The sequence below is a fragment of the Rana temporaria genome, chromosome 3 (genome assembly GCF_905171775.1).
Source record: "Rana temporaria chromosome 3, aRanTem1.1, whole genome shotgun sequence".
Classification (NCBI taxonomy): domain Eukaryota; kingdom Metazoa; phylum Chordata; class Amphibia; order Anura; family Ranidae; genus Rana; species Rana temporaria.
The window spans coordinates 13,169,206-13,194,597 of record NC_053491.1 but is presented as its reverse complement, the minus strand read 5'-3'; the positions used below and the strand labels follow the sequence as shown (position 1 = coordinate 13,194,597).

Sequence of the window (25,392 nt, the reverse complement as noted above, 5' to 3'; positions counted from 1 at the left end):
TTAAGATCTCAGCCGGCGGCGCGCTCGCGACCCCCGGCTGGGATCTTAAAGGGGACGTACATGGACGCCCTTGTGCCCAGCCGTGCCATTCTGCCGGCGTATTTAGTCGTGCGCCGGTCCTCAAGCGGTTAAGTCGCTGAGTTGAGTCATTGGGGTATGAATACTTTTTCAAGGCTCTGTATATACAACTTCCATCGTCCTCTGTAGCTGTCGGGCCTCGTACACACGATAGGTTAACCAGAGGACAATGGTCTGATGGACCGTTTTCATCGGTCAAAACCGATCGTGTGTGGGCCCCATAGGTTATTTAACCATCGGTTAAAAAAAAGCCAACTTGCTTTAAATTTAACCGATGGATTCCTAAACGATAGGTCAAAACCGATCGTTAGTAGGCACAACCATCGGTTAAAAACCCGCGCATGCTCAGAATCAAGTCGACGCATGCTTGGAAGCATTGAACTTCGTTTTTTTCAGCACGTCGTTGTGTTTTACGTCACCGCGTTCTGACCCGATCGGTTATTTAACTGATGGTGTGTGGGCGCGACGGACCATCAGTCAGCTTCATCGGTTAACCTAGGACAACGGTCCTTCAGACCATTCTCATCGGATGGACCGATCGTGTGTACGAGGCTTCAGATATTCCCATCACCATGAATGGTCCAAATCCGCTGCCATTTTTGACCTTATCAATTCAACGGTTCGCGTGGGAACAGCGGATCCGATCGCCTCCCCTTTCCCGCGATCGGGTCACAGAGAAGAACGGGGACAGGTAAGTGTAAACAAACCTTCCCCTGTTTTACCTAGTGTGGCTGTCACTGATCGTCACTGATCGTCTGTTCCCTGTGTTAGGGAACGACGATCAGTGACGTCACACGCACGGCCACGCCCCCTTACACAGTAAGAACACTCCCTTAGTACACACTTAACCCCCTACAGCGCTCCCTCTCCTGGTGATCCCCTTCACTGCCAGTGTCATTTTCACAGTAATCAGTGCATTTTTATAGCACTTTTCGCTGTGAAAATGACAATGGTCCCAAAAATGGGTCAAAAATGTCCGATGTGTCCGCCATAATGTTGCAGTCACGATAAAAATTGCTGATCGCTGCCATTACTAGAAAAAAGAAATTATTAATAAAAATGTGCAAACGAATTTTGCGCAAACGAATCAATAAACGCTTGTTAACTGGTTAACGCCCCCCGCATGTACATATACGTCCACAGAATGGCACGTACAGGCAGATGGGCGTACATGTACGTCCCCGCCTTTCCGTGGGTCGGGGGTTTCCGATCGGGACCCCCCCCCCCCGGTACATGCGGCGGTCGGTAACCCGTGGGGAGCGATCCGGGACGACGGCGCAGCTATTCGTTTCTAGCCGCCCCCTCGCGATCACTCCCTGGAGCTGAAGAACGGGGAGAGCCGTATGTAAACACAGCTTCCCCGTGCTTCACTGTGGCGGCTGCATCGATCGAGTGATCCCCTTTATAGGGGAGACACAATCGATGACATCAGACCTACAGCCACACCCCCCTACAGTTGTAAACACACACTAGGTGTACCCTAACTCCTACAGCGCCCCCTGTGGTTAACTCCCAAACTGCAACTGTCATTTTCACAATAAACAATGCAATTTAAATGCATTTTTTGCTCTGAAAATGTCAATGGTCCCAAAAATGTGTCAAAATTGTCCGAAGGGTCCGCCATAATGTCGCAGTCACAAAAAAAATCGCTGATCGCCGCCATTAGTAGTAAAAAAAAAATAATAATAAAACTATCCCCTATTTTGTAAACGCTATACATTTTGCACAAACCAATAGATAAACGCTTATTGCGATTTTTTTTTTACCAAAAATAGGTAGAAGAATACGTATCGGCCTAAACTGAGGAAAACATTTTTTTATATATATATTTTTGGGGGATATTTATTATAGCAAAAAGTAAAAAATATTGCATTTTTTTCAAAATTGACGCTCTATTTTTGTTTATAGCGCAAAAAATAAAAATCGCAGAGGTGATCAAATACCACCAAAATAAAGCTCTATTTGTGGGGAAAAAAAGGATGCCAAATTTGTTTGGGAGCCACGTCGCACGACCGCGCAATTGTCAGTTAAAGCGACGCAGTGCCGAATCGCTCTCAAGGCAATCGCCTATGTAAGTGTCCTGTTTTGATTTCCACTGAACTGTATCGTTTTTTATCCTGTCTAAAAAAAAACAATCAAAAATTTATATTTGAAAAATAAAAATTACAAAATCCCAAGGCTCCGCGGGTGTCGTCACTTCTGGGTCTGTTCTGGCGTCGCGCCCCCGGCCCGAATTTCCGGTTGGTGGAACGCACGCCGAGATTTTTGGAAGATCCAATGAAGAGGTTGTGCTTCATTTGGATGAGCCATCTAATATCCCAAAGTGCTTATTGACCTTTATTTATTTAGAGGTCACTGAAGTATCGCTGAGTGCGCATTTCTCACTGCGGTGGGGGCTCTTGGTGGTTTTTTTTTTTAGGGGGGGGGGGATCCCCTACCAGAACATAGAAGATAATATTATATGATGTGGGATATATCATGCCTGTCTATGGACTTTTTATTTGATTTATATAACACTTTTTAATGTAATGCTATTATGGTTGTATTAGCGCCGAATCCTTTTTTGATTTAATGTCTATATCATTTTTCACTATAAAGGATGGCAGCTTTATTGTCTCCAATCAGTGGTGAGCAGACGCCTTTATATATAAATATTTTACAATTCCATATGCCTGTGGAATGGCAACCAACTACAGTACTTAAAAATCTCCATAGGCAATGATTTAAAACCCTTTTACAGGTTATGGGGCAGATCCACATAGAAATAGATGGGCGCAGCGTATGTGAGATACGCTACGCCGCTGTAACTTACTTTTGGCCGGTTCGAAATCCCCAAAGAATTTGCGCCGTAAGTTATGGAGGCGTAGTGTATCTCTGGCGGCGGAATTCAAATGGGCGATTAGGGGGCGTGTTTCTTTTAAATGAAGTGCGTCCCCGCGCCGAATGAACTGCGCATGCTCCGTTTCTAAATTTCCCGCCGTGCATTGCGCTAAATGACGTCGCAACGACGTAATTTTTTTTAACTTAGACGTGATTTACGTCCATCCTGATTCACGGACGACTTACGCAAAAAAAAATTAAAATATTCAAAATAAACGCGGGAACGACGGCCATACTTAACATGGCGAGTCTATCTATACGCCGCAAAATCTCAGCTTTACCTATACGCCGGAAAAAGGTGACTAGAGACGCCGTAAAGGAATGCGCCGGCCGCTCGTACGTTCGTGGATTGTCGGAAATAGCTCATTTGCATACTCGCCGCGGAAAACGAAGGGAACGCCACCCAGCGGACGCCAAAGTATTGCATCTTAGATCCGAAGGCGTACGAAGATCAGTCAGTCACCTGATATAAGCAAACTGAACACTCTATGTCCCTCGCTTGTGATAGAGACAGACACCTTTTTTCAATGACTTTTATCTGTGTTGCCGGGGCCGACAATTCATTATAGCTGTGATCAGTTTTAAATGACTTTTTTTCCTTTAGTAATGTCATTTTGTGCAGGGACTTTTCTAAGCACGGGAAACATGCGCCACTTTACAGGCATACTATACACCCCCCCCCCCCTCAGGTACGAAATTTAAAGGAATATTTCATGTAGCGCCTGTGTACTTCCATACAGGTGCTATGCTAAAATTTAGTGGGAGAATGAGAGAGTTATGTTGCTCTCATTCTTTGATTTAACATCAAGATTTTGGATCTGTCCTGTGGGTCAGTCTGTGTCCCAGAGATGCAGTCTCATCTCTGAGCGGCAGGTGGCGTCAGAGGGGTCCAGGCGGAGCCGCTTCTTCCCAGCAGCCAATTGGAGGAGTTTTCCCTCGCGGGGCATGCTGGGGAGGGGTATTTCTGTGGCGGAGGCCGTTGTTCGGGGTTCTTCGCGGGTTCCTGGTTCCAGGTGCGGCACCCACCTTTAGGGTGTGCGCACGTCACAGGCCCCACCACTATGGCCTACCTGGCCGGGGTCGCGTGCTACGCGGAGTTCCCGACTCTGGGCTCTCATAGCCCGGAGCAACGTATGCTGCAAAGGGGCCCCAGTGACTTACTGGGTCTCCGCTTCTATTGAGAAGATCACAAGCTGGGTGCTGTTCGGTGGGGGATCGGTCTGAGGAGAACCCGGAGGCAGGTGATCCAACAGGGCTTGAACCAACCACCGGGGATCTGGGTGACCGGACACTGACAGGTCACATTCAAGCTGTCAGTCGGTGACCCCAAAGACATACTGGGAGGATTTGCTCTACCGTCCTAACTTCCAAGCACTAGGCCTGTTTAATCACTTAAGCCCCGGACCATTTTGTTGCTAAATGCCCAGGGCAGGTTTTGCGATTCGGCACTGCGTCGCTTTAACAGACAATTGCGCGGTCGTGCGACGTGGCTCCCAAACAAAATTGGCGTCCTTTTTTTCCCACAAATAGAGCTTTCTTTTGGTGGTATTTGATCACCTCTGCGGTTTTTATTTTTTGCGCTATAAACAAAAATAGAGCGACAATTTTGAAAAAAATGCAATATTTTTTACTTTTTGCTATAATAAATATCCCCCAAAAACATATATACATTTTTTTTCCTCAGTTTAGGCCGATACGTATTCTTCTACCTATTTTTGGTAAAAAAAAATCGCAATAAGTGTTTATCGATTGGTTTGCGCAAAATGTATAGCGTTTACAAAATAGGGGATAGTTTTTTTGCATTTTTATTAATTTTTTTTTTTTTACTACTATTGGCGGTGATCAACGATTTTTTTCGTGACTGCGACATTATGGCGGACACTTCGGACAATTTTGACACATTTTTGGTACTATTATCATTTTCACAGCAAAAAATGCATTTAAATTGCATTGTTTATTGTGAAAATGACAGTTGCAGTTTGGGAGTTAACCACAGGGGGCGCTGTAGGAGTTAGGGTTCACCTAGTGTGTGTTTACAACTGTAGGGGGGTGTGGCTGTAGGACTGACGTCATCGATCGAGTCTCCCTATAAAAGGGATCACTCGATCGATGCGCCGCCACAGTGAAGCACGGGGAAGCCGTGTTTACATACGGCTCTCCCCGTTCTTCAGCTCCGGGGAGCGATCGCGACGGGGCGGCTATAAACGAATAGCCGCGCCGTCGTCTCGGATCGCTCCCCGCGGGAATCCGCCCCGCTGCACGCAGCGGGGGGGGGGGGGGGCCCGGTCGGATCCCCGACCCGCGGAAAGGCAAGGACGTATATATACGCCCTTTTGCCTGTCCGTAACATTTTGCGTACGTAAATAGTCGTGCGGCGGGCGTTAAGTGGTTAAAGCCAAGTCTGTGGCAGAGACTTGTTTTCTTTCCCAGAAGCTTTAAGTGGCGCTCTGCCAGGCCTGTGAGAGAGGTCTGTCCAGGGGCACTTCACCCACTCCGGCTGGAGTGGCGACGCATACAACTACCATTGCTAAAGGGCAGGACTGCCTTTACTATCCATAGCCTGATACTGTGAAGTTGCTCTTCCTTCACCAACCTATCCTGTCTACCTCAAGTTTACATGTTGGTCGTGTTTGACCGGGAAAATAAAAAAGCATTTGAAAACGCAACCAACGGTCCTGGACATTCTATCATTGCTCTCAATACCACCATCACCCCTGGACACAGTATAGAGGTAACTTAAACACGCCGATCCCAAATCTAATCAGCGGCTCCTCCGGGACATTCACTTTTATTGTTTCACTTTAAGCATTATTAAAATCACTGCCCCTGAAAATACTGTAGTTTTTTAGCTAGATTCACGTAGGGCGGCGTATGTTTGAGCCGGCGTAGCGTATCGTATTTACGCTACGCCGCCGTAAGTTAGAGAGGCAGGTGCTGTATTCACAAAGCATTTGCGTCCTAAGTTACGGCGGCGTATCGTAAATGTGCCGGCCTAAGCGCGCCTAATTCAAATGAGGAACAGGGGGGCGTGTTTTATGTTAATGAATCTTGTCCTGACATGATTGACGTTTTTAACGAACGGCGCATGCGCCGTCTGTGGACATATCCCAGTGTACATTGCTCCAAAGTACGCCGCAAGGACTTATTGGTTTCGACGTGAACCTAAATTACGTCTAGCCCCATTCACGGACGACTTACGCAAACGACGTAAAATTTTCAAAATTCGACGCGGGAACGACGTCCATATTTAACGTTGGCTAGGCCAGCTTTTTGGTGGAATAACTTTACGCCTGAAAACGCCTTACGTAAACGGCGTATCTTTACTGCGACGGGCAAGCGTACGTTCGTGAATAGGCGTATCTCGCTGATTTACGCATTCTAGGCGTAAATCAGCGTTCACGCCCCTAGCGGCCGGCGGAACTAGACAGCTAAGATACGACGGCGCAGGCAGTCGTATCTTAGCTACATTTAAGTGTATCCCAATTTGAGAATACACTTAAATGTACGACGGCGCAGATTCAGAGTTACGACGGCGTATCTACTGATACGCCGGCGTAAACCTCTCTGAATCTGGCTATGTAAAACTTTTTTTTGCATTGATACATGTCCCCTGGGGCAGGACCCGGGTCCTTAAACACTTTTTATGACAATAACTTGCATATTAACCTTTAAAATTGGCACTTTATATTTCTCCCATAGACTTTTACAGGTTGTTCTGCGGCTTTTGGAAATTTGCCGCGAACACCACAAATTGTTCGCTGTTCGGCAAACGGGCGAACAGATAGCCCATCCCTACTGTTTACCGACCTTGGCCTGTTCTTGACTGTCCTCGTCTGCTTCATATACCGACCTTTGGTGTGTTTTTTGACTATCCCTATCTGCTTGTTGCCCTGACCTTTTGGCTGATCTGCTGACTATCCTTGTTGTTCCACATCATGAAGGATGTGTGGCCTTAGGTTCCTTCCTCCCTTACCTTGGGGGTGAGGGTCTCTATTTTGGAGAGCCGCTCACCTAGTACTCGTTATTCAGCTTTAGCTGATCATAAGGGCCCTTTGCATTGGTGGACTTGAGTGAGCCTTGTCCCGTCAGGAGTCTTGCACCCCAAGGGAGTCAGGGAAGAATTCTTTCTTTTTAGGAGGGGACCACGTGACACATCCTAAGTACACTTTTGTTGTGTGTGGTCAAATAAATATTTTGGGTTCACCTGGTGTTTTGTTTTTGCTCACAAAAAAAAAGAATCATTAATTAAAATGGCTCAGTTTTATAGCTGGATTCAGGTAGGGCGGCTTAATTTTGACCCGGCGTAGCGTATCGTATTTACGCTACGCCGCCGAATGTCAGAGAGGCAAGTGCTGTATTCACAAAGCACTTGCCTCCTAAGTTACGGCGGCGTATCGTAAATGGGCCGGCCTAAGCGCGCCTAATTCAAATGAGGAACATGGGGGCGTGTTTTATGTAAATGATTCGTGACCTGACGTGATTGACGTTTTTAACGAACGGCACATGCACCGTCCGTGGACGTATCCCAGTGCGCATGCGTCGGATAGAATGCCTAAGATACGTCGAACACTGCCTACGACGTGAACGTAACTTACGTACAGCCCTATTCGCGTATGACTTACGCAAACAACGTAAAAAGATAGGCCTGTTCCGACGTCCATACCTTGCATGGGCTGCGCCACCTAGGGAGCAGCTTTATCTTTACGCCGGCGTATCTCTTACGTAAACGGCGTAACTAATTGCGACGGGCGCACGTATGTTCGTGAATCGGCGTATCTTGCTCATTTGCATATTCGACACAGCAAAGAACAGAAGCGCCACCTAGCGGTCAGTGTAAATATGCACCCGAAGATACGACGGCGTAGGAGACTTGCGCCGCTCGTATCTTAGCCTAATTTAAGCGTATCTGGTTTCCAGAATACGCTTAAATTTACGACGGCGTAGATTCAGAGTTACGACGGCGTATCTACTGATACGCCGGCGTAAACGTCTCTGAATCTAGCTATTAGTTTTTGTTATGTTGGGAGATACTAAACTTTAACCCCTTAACGCCCGACGCACGACTATTTACGTCCGCAAAATGGCACGGACAGGCAGATGGGCGTATATACGTCCCTGCCTTCTAGCGGGTGGGGGGTCCGATCGGGACCCCCCCCCCCCCCGCTGCGTGCGGCAGGCGGATTCCCTCGGGGAGCGATTCGGGACGTCGTAATGTCGCAGTCACAAAAAAAATCGCTGATCGCCGCCAATAGTAGTAAAAAAAATAATTAATAAAAATGCAATAAAACTATCCCCTATTTTGTAAACGCTATACATTTTGCGCAAACCAATCTATAAACGCTTATTGCGTTTTTTTTTTTCCAAAAATAGATAGAAGAATACGTATCGGCCTAAACTGAGGGGAAAAAAAAATTTATATATGTTTTTGGGGGATATTTATTATAGCATAAAGTAAAAAATATTGCATTTTTTTCAAAATTGTCGCTCTATTTTTGTTTATAGCGCAAAAAATTAAAACCGCAGAGGTGATCAAATACCACCAAAAGAAAGCTCAATTTGTGAGGAAAAAAAAGGACGCCAATTTTGTTTGGGAGCCACGTCGCACGACCGCTAAATTGTCTGTTAAAGCAACGCAGTGCCGAATCGCAAAACCTGGCCTGGGCATTTAGCTGCCTAAAGGTCCGGGTCTTAAGTGGTTAATAATCAAACCTCTGAATGCATCAGAACTGGAGATGAAATTTGCTACTGGTGCCAATCTACAAACATTTGTATGACCTTCACCATCTGCAAGGCCGGACCCATTCATACCACTCTACGTCATCAGATCTAAGGCCTCCAATGGCAATCTGGTAATTCTCGCATTTGGGAGGAAGGCTGGTCCGTCTGAGGGCATTAGTAGGCCAATGTGAGCTTCTGGTCACCTAATCCCAGTCTCATATTAATAAAGCCGTCAGTACATATACAATCTGTACTTGGACTCCACAAAGAAGACTTGGTGCCAATAGGCAAACACTGCTGCTCCACCACACTTTGTAATTACGCGTCTTGTGCTAAATAAGGCGTAATGTGCTTTTAATGTCAAAGGCACATATTTTATCCAGTTTGGCACTAGCGGGGTCTGATTTAGAAGCCTACCAAAGCTTGACCACTGAAAGACCAGCCGCCGCAGTTGCGGTAAGTTGGCTCTCATGGGCGAATCACCGCCATTATATATTGGCCGCTTTAAGACCACTGTATTTGATGGGCACAGTGGCTGCATATGATGGGCACAGTGGCTGCATTTGATGGGCACAGTGAAGCTGCATTTGATGGACAAAGTGAGGCTGCATTTGATGGGCACAGTGAGGCTGCATTTGATGGGCACGGTGGCTGCATAGCATATCATGGGGTACAGTGGCTGCATAAGATGGGCACAGTTTGGCACTAGCGGGATCTGATTTAGAAGCCTACCAAAGCTTAACCACTTAAAGACCAGCTGCCGCAGTTGCGGTAAGTTGGCTCTCATGGGCGAATCACCGCCATTATATGTCGGCCGCTTTACAGAAAGACCACTGTATTTGATGGGCACAGTGGCTGCATATGATGGGCACAGTGGCTGCATACGATGGGCACAGTGAGGCTGCATTTGATGGACACAGTGAGGCTGCATTTGATGGGCACAGTGAAGCTGTATATGATGGGCACAGTGAGGCTGCATTTTTTTTTTAAGTGTATTTTGTGCGTGTACTCGAGAGAGGAGCCGGACTGCAGGAGTTGGGAGTAGGCAGGCCTCCCCCCAGAGGCATTCTGCCACCTTTCTCCATGCCACGGGTGGCAATGGTGGGTGTGTGAGGGGGTCCTCCCACACAGCCCGCCCTACCTGCTCCGCTTTGAAGCCCAACGGGGCAGAGGGACTCCCTATAAGGGAGTGAGAGGATCTAGCCCGCTCAACCAGCCCCGTTAGTCCTTCGCCTCTCTTTTTAGAGACCGCGTGGTCAAAGTGCGTGCATGTTAACCCAATTTTAAATGCGTGTAAGTGTGGTGGTTTTTGTGGGAGGGGGTACTAAGCGCAGGCTTACCTCGCATAGCACACCCACCAGGAGCCGGGCTGAGACCACCAAACTCAATTCACATGAAGCCGAGACCGGGATCCGAACCCCTAGCTGCAGAGGTGAATGGCTTGTCAGCGCAGTGGCAATCGTGTTGAGCCACCGCAGCTCCCTGTGAGGCTGCATTTGATGGGCACAGTGGCTGCATATGATGGGCACAGTTGGCTACATATATATGATGGGCACAGTGAGGCTGGATTTGATGGGCACAGTGAGGCTGTGTTTGATGGGCACAGTGACACTGTATTTGATGGGCACAGTGGCTGTATTTGATGAGCACAGTTGGCTGCATTATATTTTTTATTTTTTTATATATTTTTCCGAATTTTTCAGTTTGTTTGCGTCTCCCCCCCCCCCCCCCCCCCCCAAAAAATTTTTTAGAGCACCAGCCGCCGCTGAATATACCCTCCGATCTATTTATAATGCTAGCAGGATAAGGATTGTAGATAGTTCATGTTGATTGGGAGAGTTGAGTTCTGCTTTAAATGAACAAAAATAAAAGGTTAATCAGTAAAGAAATGAACTTCCTCCGATGCATCTCATCTAAACCCGGGAATTATGGGCGAAATCCGCTCTCTGTAACAGAATACCTTATTGAGCTTCTTTATTGAACTCTGCGTCATTCCAAGTGTGCACTTGTGACTTCAGCACTTCTAAAAGCCCGGAGCCTCTTATCGTTTACATCAGCAGAGTAACATTTCACATCCGTTAATTAAAAAGAAACGCAACATCCCCGTGATGGATCCTTCTACTACAGAGCCCAGAGAAATACTTAGCAGATGGCCGGGCTTGTTTGTTTCCCTCTTATTGGGCTATTGAAACGCACTAAAGCAACCTTAATCAGGCCTTGTAAATAAAGCAATATTCACCACTTCACCTCCGGAAGATTTATCCCCCCCTCTTTATGACCAGGCCATTTTTTTTGCGATACGGCACTGCGTCACTTTTAGCCCCCCCGGTTTACATGGACGCAATTTAGCATGCCTTAACCACTTGCAGCCCGCCATATAGCAATATGACGTCAGGAAATTTACCTTAAAAAAAAAAAATATGACGTCAGGAAAGTGGTTGTGTAATCCTGACCGGACGGTTATGTGACGTGATCAGGATAACAAGCCGCCGCCCCGTCCGCGGTGCGGTGATCGGTGGTGTGGCGTGTCAGTCTGACACACCGCAACTCCGATCTAGGTAAAGGTGTGGGGGTGCTGGTGTATGCAGTACTGTATGTGGCCAGAGGTGTGGGGGCGCTGGTGTATGTAGTACTGTATGTGGCCAGAGGTGCGGGGGGCGCCGGTGTATGCAGTACTGTATGTGGCCAGAGGTGCGGGGGTGCTGGTGTATGCAGTACTGTATGTGGCCAGAGGTGTGGGGACGCCGGTGTATGCAGTACTGTATGTGGCCAGAGGTGCGGGGGCGCTGGTGTATGCAGTACTGTATGTGGACAGAGGTGCGGGGGTGCCGGTGTATGCAGTACTCTATGTATGCAGTACTGTATGTGGCCAGAGGTGCGGGGGCACCGGTGTATGCAGTACTGTATGTGGCCAGAGGTACGGGTGTGCCGGTGTATGCAGTACTGCATGTGGCCAGAGGTGCGGGGGGCGCCGGTGTATGCAGTACTGTATGTGGCCAGAGGTGCGGGGGCGCTGGTGTATGCAGTACTGTATGTGGCCAGAGGTGCGGGGACGCCGGTGTATGCAGTACTGTATGTGGCCAGAGGTGCGGGGACGCCGGTGTATGCAGTACTGTATGTGGCCAGAGATGCGGGGGCGCTGGTGTATGCAGTACTGTATGTAGCCAGAGGTGCGGGGACGCCGGTGTATGCAGTACTGCATGTGGCCAGAGGTGGGGGGAGCTGGTGTATGCAGTACTGTACCTGACCAGAGGTTCGGGGTGCGCTGGCGTATGCAGTACTGTATGTGGCCAGAGATGCGGGGGCGCTGGTGTATGCAGTACTGCATGTGGCCAGAGGTGCGGGGGGGGGCGGTGTATGCAGTACTGTATGTGGCCAGAGGTGCGGGGTGCGCTGGTGTATGCAGTACTGTATGTGGCCAGAAATGCGGGGGCGCTGGTGTATGCAGTACTGTATGTGACCAGAGGTGCGGGGGGGGCGCTGGTGTATGCAGTACTGTACCTGACCAGAGGTGCGGGGGGGCGCTGGTGTATGGGTACTTTATATTTCTGCTGAAAGAAACCTTTGTAGGAGTCTTGTTGTGTAATCCATCCCAGAAGTACCAGTACCCCGGTGTGTCCGTCCCCCCAGCACCTCCCCACCCCCCGGTGCAGAGCCTCCAGAGTTATGAGTCTAATATTGCGGCGGATATTGCGGACTCTTGGATGTGGCAGGAGATGGAAGAGTCTTGCATGGCTTATGTTATTTTTGTAGCAAATCTCATAATACGAGCCTTGGGCATTACTACTGACTAATACTCCGGTTAGAGGCGTACGGCTCGGGTTATACTGCGGGGGGGGGGCGAATGGTGATGCGGCATTATTACTTCAACTGAAAAACTTGAAACCCCCCCCCAGCCTGAATAAACAAAGTCTGGAAGATGTAACTTCCATCCCGTCAGACACTCATGGTCACCATGCGCTGGGATCCCAAACATCTAACAGTCACGTTTTTTTCTCACTAGTTTTGGCCTCTGAAGTAAAGAGCAAGCCGTGTCCAGATCACTATTCAGAGTGTACTTGACAGTCCCCTTTACATCACAGTGCCCCCCCTTTACATCACAGTGCCCCCCTTTTTACAGAGCAGTCCCTGTTACAATAAAGGGGAGGCACTGTGATGAAAAGGGTGGCACTGTAATGTAAAGGGGACTACACTGTAAAGGGGGCACTGTACACAGTACAGCCCTCATTACAGTACAGCCCCCTTTACATCTCAGTGCCTCCCTTTACATTGCAGACCCCTTTACATTTCAGTGCAGTCCCCGTTACATCACAGTGCCCCCTTTACATCACAGTTCCTCCCTTTTACAGAGCAGTCCCCGTTACAATAATGTAAAGGGGGGGGGGACTGTGATGAAAAGGGGGGCACTGTGATGAAAAGGGGGAGCACTGTGATGTAAAGGGGACTGTGATGTAAAGGGGGCACTGTACACAGTACAGCCCTCATTACAGTACAGGCCTCTTTACATCACAGTGCCCCCTTTACATCACAGTGCCTCCCTTTTACAGAGCAGTCCCCGTTACAATAATGTAAAGGGGGGCACTGTGATGAAAATGGGGGCACTGTGATGTAAAGGGGGCACTGTGATGAAAAGGAGGGCACTGTGATGAAAAGGAGGGGGCACTGTGATGAAAAGGGGGGCACTGTGATGAATAGGGGGGCACTGTGATGTAAAGGGGGCACTGTGATGAAAAGGAGGGCACTGTGATGAAAAGGAGGGGGCACTGTGATGAAAAGGGGGGCACTGTGATGAAAAGGGGGCACTGTGACTAAAAGGGGGGGCACTGTGATGAAAAGGTGGGGCACTGTGTTGAAAAGGGGCACTGTGATGAAAAGGGGGCACTGTGATGTAAAGGGGGCACTGTGATGAAAAGGGGGCACTGTGATGAAAAGGGGGGCACTGTGATATAAAGGGGGCACTGTGATGAAAAGGGGGGGCACTGTGATATAAAGGGGGCACTGTGATGAAAAGAGGGGCACTGTGATGTAAAGGGGGCACTGTGATGAAAAGGGGGGCACTGTCATGTAAAGGGGGCACTGTGATGAAAAGGGGGGGCACTGTGATGAAAAGGGGGGCACTGTGACTAAAAGGGGGGGCACTGTGATGAAAAGGGGGGGCACTGTGATGAAAAGGGGGCTGCACTGTAATGTAAAGGGGACTGCACTGTAAAGGGGGCTGTGATGTTAAGGGGAACTTAGGACACTGATAAAAAAAGGGGGGACTGTGGTGTAAAAGGGGGGCACTGTGGTGTAAAGGGGGGGCTGAGGACAGACTCAGTGAACATCACATACCCCGACACGGCCATCAAACACAATTGTCTGCCATGAAATCAGTCCCTGGTGCGGAGAAGGTTGGAGATCGCTGCCTTAGTGCATGCAAATTGTTCCACTCATCTCTAGTCTATGGCGGCAGCAATAAAATCAGCACTGTGAGGTGTTGGGGGGGGGGGGTTACCTCTCTCCGGTGTATCCAGCGGCACACTGACACCTTCCAGTGGCGGGATCGCACTGTCCACCGTTGTGACACTGACACTCCTGGCTGCAGTTGACCCCGTACCTTCCCGAAGTGCACGGCAGGGCGCAGACGGAACCCTGTAGTACAGAAGGAAAAGACAAAACAAATTCACATAACAGCAGGAAGACAACAAATCCATCATGGGGGGAAAAAAACGTATTAATAATTCAAAATGTTTTGTATCAAAAGATATTTCTCATGATAGAAAAATACTGTTGCTTGCTTTCTGCAGCAAGCAACTAAGTCACAGCATCAGCAGGCAGTCGCCGCCCTGTTCGCACATAGTGTGAGGCCCCGTACACACGGCCGAGGAACTCGACGTGCTTGGCGCGTCGAGTTCCTCGTCGAGTTCTGGGATGAAGCCGCCGAGGAGCTCGGCGGGCCGCCTTCTCCCATAGAACAACGAGAAAATAGAGAACATGTTCTCTATTTTCTCGTCGAGCTCCTCGGCGGCTCCATCGAGCCAAAACTGTACAGACGACGCAGACGCAGAATCCGGGTTTTGACCGAGTTTCTCGGTGAATTCTGCCGAGAAACTCTGTCGTGTGTACGGGGCCTCAGAGGCGCAGCGGTGGCGGAGGACGACGGTGTCTGTGTCCCAACTCCCAAATGAATTTAAGCAAGCAAACATTCATTGATGGGAACTGGTAGGCTGCATTGATAGGTGCTGGTGAGGCTGCATTGATGGGCACTGGAGAGGCTGCATTTGATGGGCGCTGATGAGGCTGCATTAATGGGCGTTTGTGAGGCTGCATTTGATGGGCACTGGTGAGGCTGCATTTGATGGGCGTTGATGAGGCTGCATTTGATGGGCGCTGATGAGGCTGCATTAAAGGGCGCTTGTGAGGCTGCATTGATGGGCACTGGTGAGGCTGCATTGATGGGAGCTGGAGAGGCTGCATTTAAGCGGAAGTCCCGCTGATCGGAACCCTCCCCCCCTCCGGTGTCACATTTGACACCTTTCAGGGGGGAGGGGGGTGCAGATACCTGTCTAAAGCATCTTTACATTATGACATTGGCGGCATTGTGGCACTGTCCATGACACTAATGCATGTGCTGCCTGCAGAGACAGTGCCACCCATGCTGCCAATGGCATTATGCCATTGCTGGCATGGGTGGCACTGTCTGCAGCACAATATGGCATGGGTGGCACTGTCGCAGCACAATATGGCATGGGTGGCACTGTCGCAGCACAATATGGCATGGATGGCACTGTTGCAGCACAATATGGCATGGATGGCACTGTCGCAGCACAATATGGCACTGGCCATATTGACTTTGTTTCAAGGCAGGGTCTGAGGAGGGGCCAGGAGAGGGGCTGAAGGAGGGACCAGGGGTGGGGCTAAAGGGGACCCTATCAGGTAGGCTGTACGGGGCCCCATGATTTCTATCAGCGGCCCTGGGTGAGGATGGTTACCTTTAATAGCCATTCAAACCACTTTGTGTCAACTTGTGTGCATGTTATCAGGCCAAAATCACCGGGGTATGTAAACTTTTGATTGGGGTCATTTCGGTAGTTTCTGTTGTCATTATGATATAAAAAGAGTAAACACAGGTGATTTATAATAAATGGCTTCAGCCAAACGCTAATCATGAGTGAGAGAAAAGTTTTTGTGTTATCATTTATATTCTCTGAAAAATGGTCAAGAAATCATAAATTCTGCCAGGGTATGTAAACTTATGAGCGCAACTGTATATACAGGTATATATAGTGGGGTAGATTCAGGTACATTTGCGCAGTTCTTACGGAGGCGCAGCGCACCGTTTTGCCACTGCGCCTCCGTAAATTACTTGCGCTACGCTTCATTCACAAAGCAGTAGCTCCGTAAATTGCGTGGGCGCTCCTGAAAAATGCCAGGCGTAAGAGCGCGCAATTTAAATGATCCCATAGGGGGCGTGGATCATTTAAATTAGGCGCGTTCCCGCGCCGAACGTAGTGCGCATGCTCCGTCTGGAAACTTTCCCGACGTGCATTGCGGTAAATGACGTCGCAAGGACGTTATTTGCTTCAAAGTGAACGTGAATGGCGTCCATCGCCATTCACGATTCACTTACGCAAACGACGTAATTTTTCCAAAACGCGACGCGGGAACGACAGGTATACGTAGCATTGGCTGCCCCTGCTAATAGCTAATAGCAGCCTTACGCAAAAACCGATGTACGCAAACAACGTAAACTGCGTACGCAGGGCTCGAGTAGGGTTGTGAATCGGCGTTAGTATGCAATTTGCATACTATACGCTGACCACTACGGGAACGCCCCCTGGCGGCCATCGTAAGAATGCAGCCTACGATATGACTGGCGTAAGAGCCTTATGCTAGTCATATCTTAGGCTGCAGTCGGCGTAACAAGGTTCCTGAATCAGGAGCATTCGAAACGCCGGCGCAAGTAAGCAATTGCGCTGCGTAACTATGGTTACACAGACGCAATTGCTACCTGAATCAACCCCAATGTATGTAATAATTAAGGCAGAAAAGACACGGTGGGGGGGGGGGGGGTACACTCGTTTCTATGCTAAACTGACACTCCCGTCCCCAGCAGAGAGTCAGAAGCCAGTGCAGCGGGCGGCACCAACGGGAGTCGTGCTTACTGTAGGGAGAGGAAAGGACGCCGGGCCCCGTTGAATGCACGGGTGACGGGCCCCTTACACTTGTATGGGCTGTACCCCCCTAATGGCGGCCCTGGTCCTCACAGGCAGCGGCGCTGGGCTCCTCAGACAGCAGAGAGGCCGAACAAGCTGGCTGACAGGCGTCGATTTGCCGCCCCCCTAAAGTGCCGCTTGGTACCATGGTACCACCTGGTCCCATCATAGGGCCGGCCCTGGGTGGGACGGTATAGAAACAGTCTGGATTAAAAAATTTCAACAGCGCAACACATTGTACTTTATTTTTTGCTGTGATTGGTCGTGTGACTGGTCGTGTGACTGGTCGTGTGATTGGTCGGGAACCTACACTGGGGACGGTGATTGCATCAGCTGGAGTTAGATAATACAGGGATACGCGGCCGGGTGATTCTGTGGCAGCACATAAGTGCTTTGATTTAAAGTCAATTAATGAGAGTGGCAACCTTCATCCATATTGTAATCCAGGAACAATGGTTATTATGGGAAGTCCAATAGTTCAAATAGCTATCTTTTATTTTAAAAAGCCTATGGCGTGCAAAACACACCCACAAACTTCACCCGGTTCCAAAAAAATGTGCACACACATCAAGAGTGAAACACAAAAATGTGCCTGACCCTGATCCCCCAGGGGCGTTAGGCTCCAGACGGGGACTGAGGTACTTCACATGGTCCTTGCAGCCAAAGCCGACACGGACCCCATTCTTTGGAGGCTCTGCCGAAACTGAACCCACCCAAGTACTAGGTGGGGCTCCCCCGAAGGGAGACCCCATGAGAGCAGGCGAAACTAAGCCAGAAGGCCATGTCCACCCACTCCCAAGACGTTCAGGGCTGGCCCGAGGACCGGCACCCTACTAATCACATTGTGACAAACATGACACCAAACAAAAAAATACATAAAGTGACAACACAGGGGTAAATAAAAAGAAAGTGGGGAAGAAGGAAGATGAGGGAGAGTGAAAAGTGACCATCGTGCAACACGATGGCCGGCCGTCAGGTCACCTGTGGCCAGGTGACAAGTGCACCCCTGTCAGGGCACAGACCTTTTACGGTCTCTTTCCCTAGTTGGTCCTGGGTGGAATCGAACCCAGGATCTCTCCATTGAAGGTCCAGCTCTTTTGTCTCTGAGCCACTGCTCAGTTCTATTCTGTGTGCTGTCCATTGGAGCCTGGTTCTGAAACCTGTACTTCTGTGGACCAATCAGTGGCCAGTGCGGCCTATTTAAGCCAGCCCCTTCCCCTTTGCTAATTGCTGGTTCGTTGTCAGCTTTACCCTGTGAGAGACCCTTGAAACCTGAATACCCTGACCTGCTTGACCCGGATTGGACCTTGACGATTCTCTGGCGTCTCCTACACTTGACCCCTGCCTGCTTATCGGATTTGCTGTTGTCTCCTGCCCATTGACCTTGGCTTGCTCTCACGGACTTCCTCTGATCTCTCCAACTCCTGACCCACGGCCTGTGACCCGGATTTGCCTTTGTTTCCTGTTGATCCCTTCTGGACTTACCTGCCTGTTCCTGCCTGATCAACGACTGTCTCCAGTCCTCTGCACCTGCCCTGTTTTCGTCAGCTGCACCAAGTCTGCCTACCAGTTCCCGGCACAGGTGCCTCCTTGTGCCGTCCCTCCTCTGTTCTAACTCCAGGGAGTGGTCTGCACAGGGTCGCAAAGGTGAGCCGCCCTCAGCATCTCGGCCTCGGTAAGTAACGTTCCTGACAACCCCGTTGGGATCAGGGATGCACCACAGGGTAGTGAACCCTATAGTCGACTGCTGCTATCAGAGAGGAATGCCGGGTACAGACGAGCAAACATGTACGATGAAACCGGTCCGTCGGACCGTTTTCACCGTACATGTCTGCCCGGGGATTTCTGTATGGTGGCTGTACTCACCATCATACAGAAATCCGCGCGTAAACAATACGCAGGGCATGTCCGCGCCGTCGCCGCGACGATGACACGGCGACGTGTGCGGGCCTGCCAGTTAAATGCTTCCACGCATGCGTCGAAGTCATTCGACGCATGCGAGGGATGGCGGGCGCTTGGACATGTACGGTAGGTCTGTACAGACGACCGAACATGTCCGAGGGGACAGGATTCCAGCGGGCTGTTTTAAAACAAGCCCGGAAATATTTGCCCGCTGGGAAAAGGCCCGGCGGGCAAATGTTTGCTGGAATCCTGCCCGCTCGGGCCTACACACGACCGAACATGTATGCTGAAACTGGTCCGCGGACCAGTTTCAGCAGACATGTTCGGTCGTCTGTACGGGGCCGAAGCGTGAACCCAGGATCGGCCAGGGCGTGGAGTCTAAGACCCAGCTTTGTGTTCACCAGAGCCTCTAGTGGTGAGGATGGCCTTCGCCGCAGCTGGATCCAGGTCGCGACCCCTGGGATCCCCTAGGTCAAGCTCCGCAGAGAGAGAGAGGGGAAGCAGCAAGCAGGACAAACGGTAGTGATGGGTAAGCCGAGGTCGGGGCAACAGGCAGACAAGGGTAACCGAGGGACAGGCAAAAGGTCAAGGGCACAGGCAAACAGGAGAAGTCAGGGACGAGCCAAAAACGATACACAGGAAGGTAATCGTAGCACACTGCAGACAGGAACTTAAGCAAACAACACTGTTGAACAGCACTGCAGACCTGTAGTGCAACAGTTAATATAGACTTCCTGGGATGGCCTGGGTGGGGCCATACAGGAAGGAGAAGTAATACAAAGGGAACCAGAACAGAGTCAGGCCTCTAATGAGCATATGGAAACAGGTAAGCTGCCAGACTTTATTGCATATCTATGTCACCGACACTCCGGCCAGGAAACAAAAATTCCTCTGGTCCCAGACAAAAGACTCGGCCCTAGAGGCAGGTGTAAAAAAAGTGTGATGGTGAAGTGACCATGGTGCCAAAAAGCAAAAGTGCCAATAGAAACACGAGTGCAATTATGGCACCCCTGAACTGCCACTCCAGGGGCACATTCACCATAGGCCTTTCTCACAACCCTGACCAGCAGCCCAGACTGATACAGCCCTACCCCAGTCAGGAAGGTATCTGAACAAGTAGGAGCCTATGGAGAGGGTAAATTGGCAAACCTCAACCATCGCTCCCATTGCTCCCACCTAATTATATTCGGCGGTACGGGCCAATTCCCCTCAATAACACCGAAAAGGGGCAGGCTTTCCCAACCGAAAAAACTGAAAGGGGCGGATACTACTCAAATCTAGGCCAGAAGGCCAGGGACCCGACCCTTCAGCTTCGACCGGATGTTTCTCCGTCCCGATCAGAAGGCTTTCACCTCCACGCCAGCAGGTTCTGCATCTGCCACCGCCATGCCTTTCCACCTCGCCGTGTACTAGGGACGGTTAGCATAGCGCCACCTCCTGGCAACTGATAAGAACAGATACTACACTTGATCTTAGCCAAAAGGCCGAGAAGTTCAAATGGCTATCTATCCAATGTCACCTGATAGACAAATATATACTATTCACCTAGTTATTATTATTATTATTATTATTTTTTTTTTCTTGACGGGTTTTGGTTTTTAGCTTACGGTGTGTCAATAAGTCTTTTTTTCTTTGGTTCCCATGTTCAGGCAAATATTATTAATCTGCCATCTGCAAATCAAATCTGGTCACTGGCATAGACAACAGTAACCGAATATAGGCACAGCTGTGTTGCCTGCGATAACAGTGATTGCCTATGGATACGATGGCCCAGATCCACAAAGAACTTACGCGGGCGTATCTATTGATACGCCGCGTAAGTTCTACGATGCCCCGTCGTATTTTTGTTTTGTATCCACAAAACAAGATACGACTGAATGTGGGCTCGATCCGACTGACGTACGTCTTAGTACGCCGTCGGATCTTAGGTGCATAGCTGGCCGCTAGGTGGCGCTTCCGTTGATTTCCGCGTAGAGTATGCAAATTAGCTAGATACGCCGATCCTCAAACGTACGTCCGCCCGGCCCCTTTTTTTACGTCGTTTACGTAAGGCTTTTTTCGGCGTAACGTTACCCCTCATAAATCAAGGGGTAAGTCATGTTAGGTATGGACGTCGGAAACGCACGAACAGCGTCGTGTTTTACGTCGTTTGCGTAAGTCGTCCGTGAATGGGGCTGGACGTAATTTACGTTCACGTCGAAAGCATTGACTACTTGCGACGTGATTTCGAGCATGCGCACTGGGATACCCCCACGGCGCCGTTAAAAAAAAAAACGTCATTTACGTGGGGTCAAGATGAATTAACATAAAACACGCCCACATCTTAGTCATTTGAATTGCGCGCCCTTACGCGGACACATTTAAACTACGCCGCCGTAACTTACGGCGCAAATTCTTTCTGGATACGGAAACTACGCTGGATACGGCGGCGTAGTGTATCTGAGATACGCTACGCCTGCCTAAAGATAGGCAGATCTTGTTGGATCTGGCCCATTGACTCTACAAGAGCTTATCCAGTAAGGCAATGTATAGAACAGTCATTGGGGTAGATTCAGGAACGATTTACACCGGCGTATCCATTTTCTGTATTCAGAAAGCTATATACGCCGATATTATCCGCGTAAATTCAAAGCTACGCCGGCGTATCTATTTTCTGTATTCAGAAAGCTATATACGCCGATATTAGCCTAAGATACGACTGGCATAAGTCTCTTACGCCGTCGTATCTTAGGGTGCATTCTCACGCTGGCCGCTAGGTGGCGCTTCCGTAGTTGTCAGCGTAGAGTATGCAAATTACATACTTACGCCGATTCACAAACGTACGTGCGCCCGGCGGTAGTTTTTTACGTCGTTTGCGTAACTCGTTTTCGGCGTAAGGCTGCTCCTGCTATTAGGAGGCGCAGCCAGTGTTAAGTATGGACGTCGTTCCCGCGTCGCGATTTAAAAATTTTACGTTGTTTGCGTAAGTCGTCCGTGAATGGCGCTGGACGCCATTTACGTTCACGTCAAAACCAATGGCGTCCTTGCGACGTCATTTAGCGCAATGCACGTCGGGAAATTTTAGGGACGGCGCATGCGCAGTACGTTCGGCGCAGGAACGCGCCTAATTTAAATGATCCACGCCGCCTACCGGATCATTTTAATTACGCGCGCTTACGCCGGCCCCTTTTAGGCTACGCCGCCGCAAATTACGGAGCAAGTGCTTCGTGAATACAGCGCTTGCTCCTGTAATTTACAGCGGCGTAGCGTAAACACGTTACGCTGCGCCGCCGTTTCAGTGCGCGCCCCTACCTGAATTTACCCCATTATATGCAAATCACAGTAAACGGAGGCAAGTCTGGGAAATCTGGAAATTTTGGACTGCAATGGGTTACTGTCCTTTGCACGAAACTCTGCCGCATTGAACAGCATTGGAAGCTTTCGCACACAATGACCCAGATTTAATAACAAAGCATTGTAACTCAAGTTTTGTGGGGGGGGGGGAAACAATCCCCTCCAGGTAAACTATATATCGTAAGGATTTCAGTAAACTTTTTTTTTGCAGATTCATACCTTACTTCACTCTGAAGAAATTGCTGTTTGTTTTACCAAGTTTTTTCTCACTGGTTTCTACATTATACTCACTCGGCTTATTGCATTAGCTTTCATTATACCACCTGGCTCAATGGGCCAGATTCACGTAGCGCAGCGGATCTATAGATCCGCTCGATCTACGTGAATTAAGATCCGCTCCCGCAAGTTTAGGAGGCAAGTGGCTAATTCACAAACAACTTACCTCCAAACTTGCGACGGCGGATCCTAAATCCCCCGGCGGAATTCAAATTCTGCGGCTAGGGGAGTGTACTATTTAAATCAGGCGCGTTCTCGCGCCGATTTAAATGCGCAGGCGCCGTCCGCGAAATTTCCCGGCGTGCATTGCTCCCACTGACGTCACTAGGACGTCAGTGGTTTCGACGCTTACGTAAACGACGTCCGTCCGAATTCGAGAACGACTTACGCAAACGACGTTAAAAAATTCAAATTCGACGCGGGAACGCCGGCTATACTTAACATTGGCTGCGCCTGATAAAAGAAGGGGTAAGTATACGACGGGTACGCCGCTACGGAAACGTCGTAAGAAGACTGCGTTGGGTCCGCGTACGTTCGTGAATTTGCGTATCTCGCTGATTTACATATTATTTATCGTAAATCAGCGGGAACGCCCCTGGCGCCATTTTTAAATTGAAAAATAGATCCGACAGTGTAACACAGTGTAACACTGTCAGATCTTAGCCCTATCTATGCGTATCGGATTCTATGAATCAGACGCATAGATAGGACCAGTGTAAGTCAGAGATACGATGGTGTATCTGTAGATAGTCGTATCTCTTTGTGAATCTGGCCCAATGTCTTTATTTTACCGTCTTGGTCCAAAGTCTTAGGCCCGGATTCACGTAGGGCTGTTTTAAGTTGCGCGGGCGTAGCGTATCGTATTTACACTACGCCGCCGCAACTTAGAGAGGCAAGTGCTGTATTCACAAAGCACTTGCGTCCTAAGTTACAGCGGCGTAGCGTAAATGGGCCGGCGTAAGCGCGCATAATTCAAAGTAGGCTGGTAGGGGGCGTGTTGTATTTAAATGAGGCTTGACCCCATGTAGATGCATGGCCGAACGAAACGGCGCATGCGCGCGCATGCTCAGTATCACGTCGTATTTACGTCCAAAGATACGCCGGCTCAATGCCTGTGACGTGAACGTAACTTACGCACAGACCTATTCGCGTACGACTTGCGCAAACGACGTAAAAAGATACGCTTGTTCCGACGTCCATACTTTGCATGGGCTGCGCCACCTAGAGACCAGCTTTAACTTTACGCCGGCGTATGTGTTACGTAAACGGCGTAACTAATTGCGACGGGCGTATACACGTGCGTGAATCGGCGTATCTTGCTCATTTACATATTCAACGCGGAAATCAAGGAAGCGCCACCTAGTGGCCAGCGTAATTATTGCACCCCAAGATACGACGGCGTAGGAGACTTACGCCGCTCGTATCTTGGCCAAATCTATGCGTAACTGATTCTATGAATCAGGCGCATAGATACGACGGCGGCCTTTCGGACTTACGATGGCGTATCTGGAGATACGCTGTCGTAAGTCTACGTGAATCCGGGCCTTAGCCTTTATTATACCCACCAATGTCTTCATTATATCCACTTCATCCAATGTCTTCATTAGACCCACTTGGTCCAATGTCTTTATTTTACCCTCTTGGTCCAAAGTCTAATGCCGCGTACACACGACCGTTTTTCGGGTTCTAAAAAATTAAGTTTTTAAGGGTCTAGAAAAAAAGTTTTTTTCAACCCGATCATTAAAACGGCCGTGCCTACACTCAATCATGAAAAAAAAAATGCTATAGAAAATCGCGGTGACGTACAACACGTACGACGGCACTATAAAGGGGAAGTTCCATTCGGATGGCGCCACCCTTGGGGCTGCTTTTGCTGATTTTGTGTTAGTAAAAGACGATTCGCGCTTTTCTGTCTGCTACTGCGTGATGAATGAGCTTACTCCATTCCGATCGCTAGTTTTACCAGAACGAGCGCTCCCGTCTTATAACTTGCTTCTGAGCATGCGCGTTTTTTCCCGTCATTAAAGCCCACACGACCATTTTTTACAACCTTAAAAACGACAACGTCAAAAACGTTGTGAAAAAATAGTTCGACATTTTTAATGCCCATTTTTTAGATTGTGAAAAATGCTCTGGAGCCCACGCACGATAGTTTTTAATGACATTAAAAAAAACTTCATTTTTTAGAACCCGAATAATGGTCTAGTGTACGCGGCATTAGCCTTCATTATACCCACTTGGTCCAAAGTCTTAGCCTTCATTATACCCACCCAGTCTAATATCTTTATTATACCCATTTGGCCCAAAGTCTTAGGCCCTGTACACACGATCAGTCCAAACTGATGAAAACGGACTGAAGTTCAGTTTAATCGGTTAACCGATGAAGCTGACTGATGGTCTGATGTGCGTACACACCATCAGTTCAAAAACCGATCGAGTCCAACGCGGTGATGTAAAACACAACGACGTGCTGAGAAAAATTAAGTTCAATGCTTCCAAGCATGCGTCAACTTGATTCTGAGCATGCCCGGGTTTGGAACCGATGCTTTTGCGTACTAACCATCGTTTGGTTAAAGCAAGTTCTCTGTTTTTGGACCGAAGGACAACTGACCAATGGGGCCCACACATGGTCGGTTTGGACCGATGAAACTGAACTTCAGCCTGTTTTCATCAGTTTGGACTGATCGTGTGTACAGGGCCTTAGCCTTCATTATAACCACCAATGTCTTCATTATATCCACTTGATCCAATGTTTTCATTATACCCACTTGGTCCAATGTCTTAGCCTTCATTATACCCACCTGGTCCAGTGTGTTCTTTATAACCACTAGGTCCAATGGCTTCAATATACCCACTTGGTCCAAAGTCTTAGCCTTAATTAGGGATGAGCTTCGAGTTCGAGTCAAACCCATGTTCGACTCGAACATCAGCTGTTTGACCGTTCGCCGAATTTCGAAACATTATGGGCCATTCGCGCCAAATTCGAGTAGCACGTCAGGGCCCATAATTC

General features: G+C 49.1%; 1 protein-coding gene and 1 pseudogene across 3 annotated transcripts in view; both read right to left on the bottom strand.

Annotated features, from left to right (window-relative positions):
- MEGF11 (multiple EGF like domains 11) overlaps window positions 1-25,392 on the bottom strand; it is a 766,818-nt gene that overhangs the window by 299,052 nt on the left and 442,374 nt on the right. For all 3 annotated transcript variants that reach the window (XM_040342265.1, XM_040342267.1, XM_040342266.1), the window contains exon 8: window positions 14,171-14,307. In XM_040342265.1, the coding sequence (XP_040198199.1) occupies window positions 14,171-14,307 (137 nt within the window). The remainder of the gene's footprint in view (window positions 1-14,170; window positions 14,308-25,392) is intronic.
- LOC120933985 lies at window positions 20,092-20,269 on the bottom strand (annotated as a pseudogene).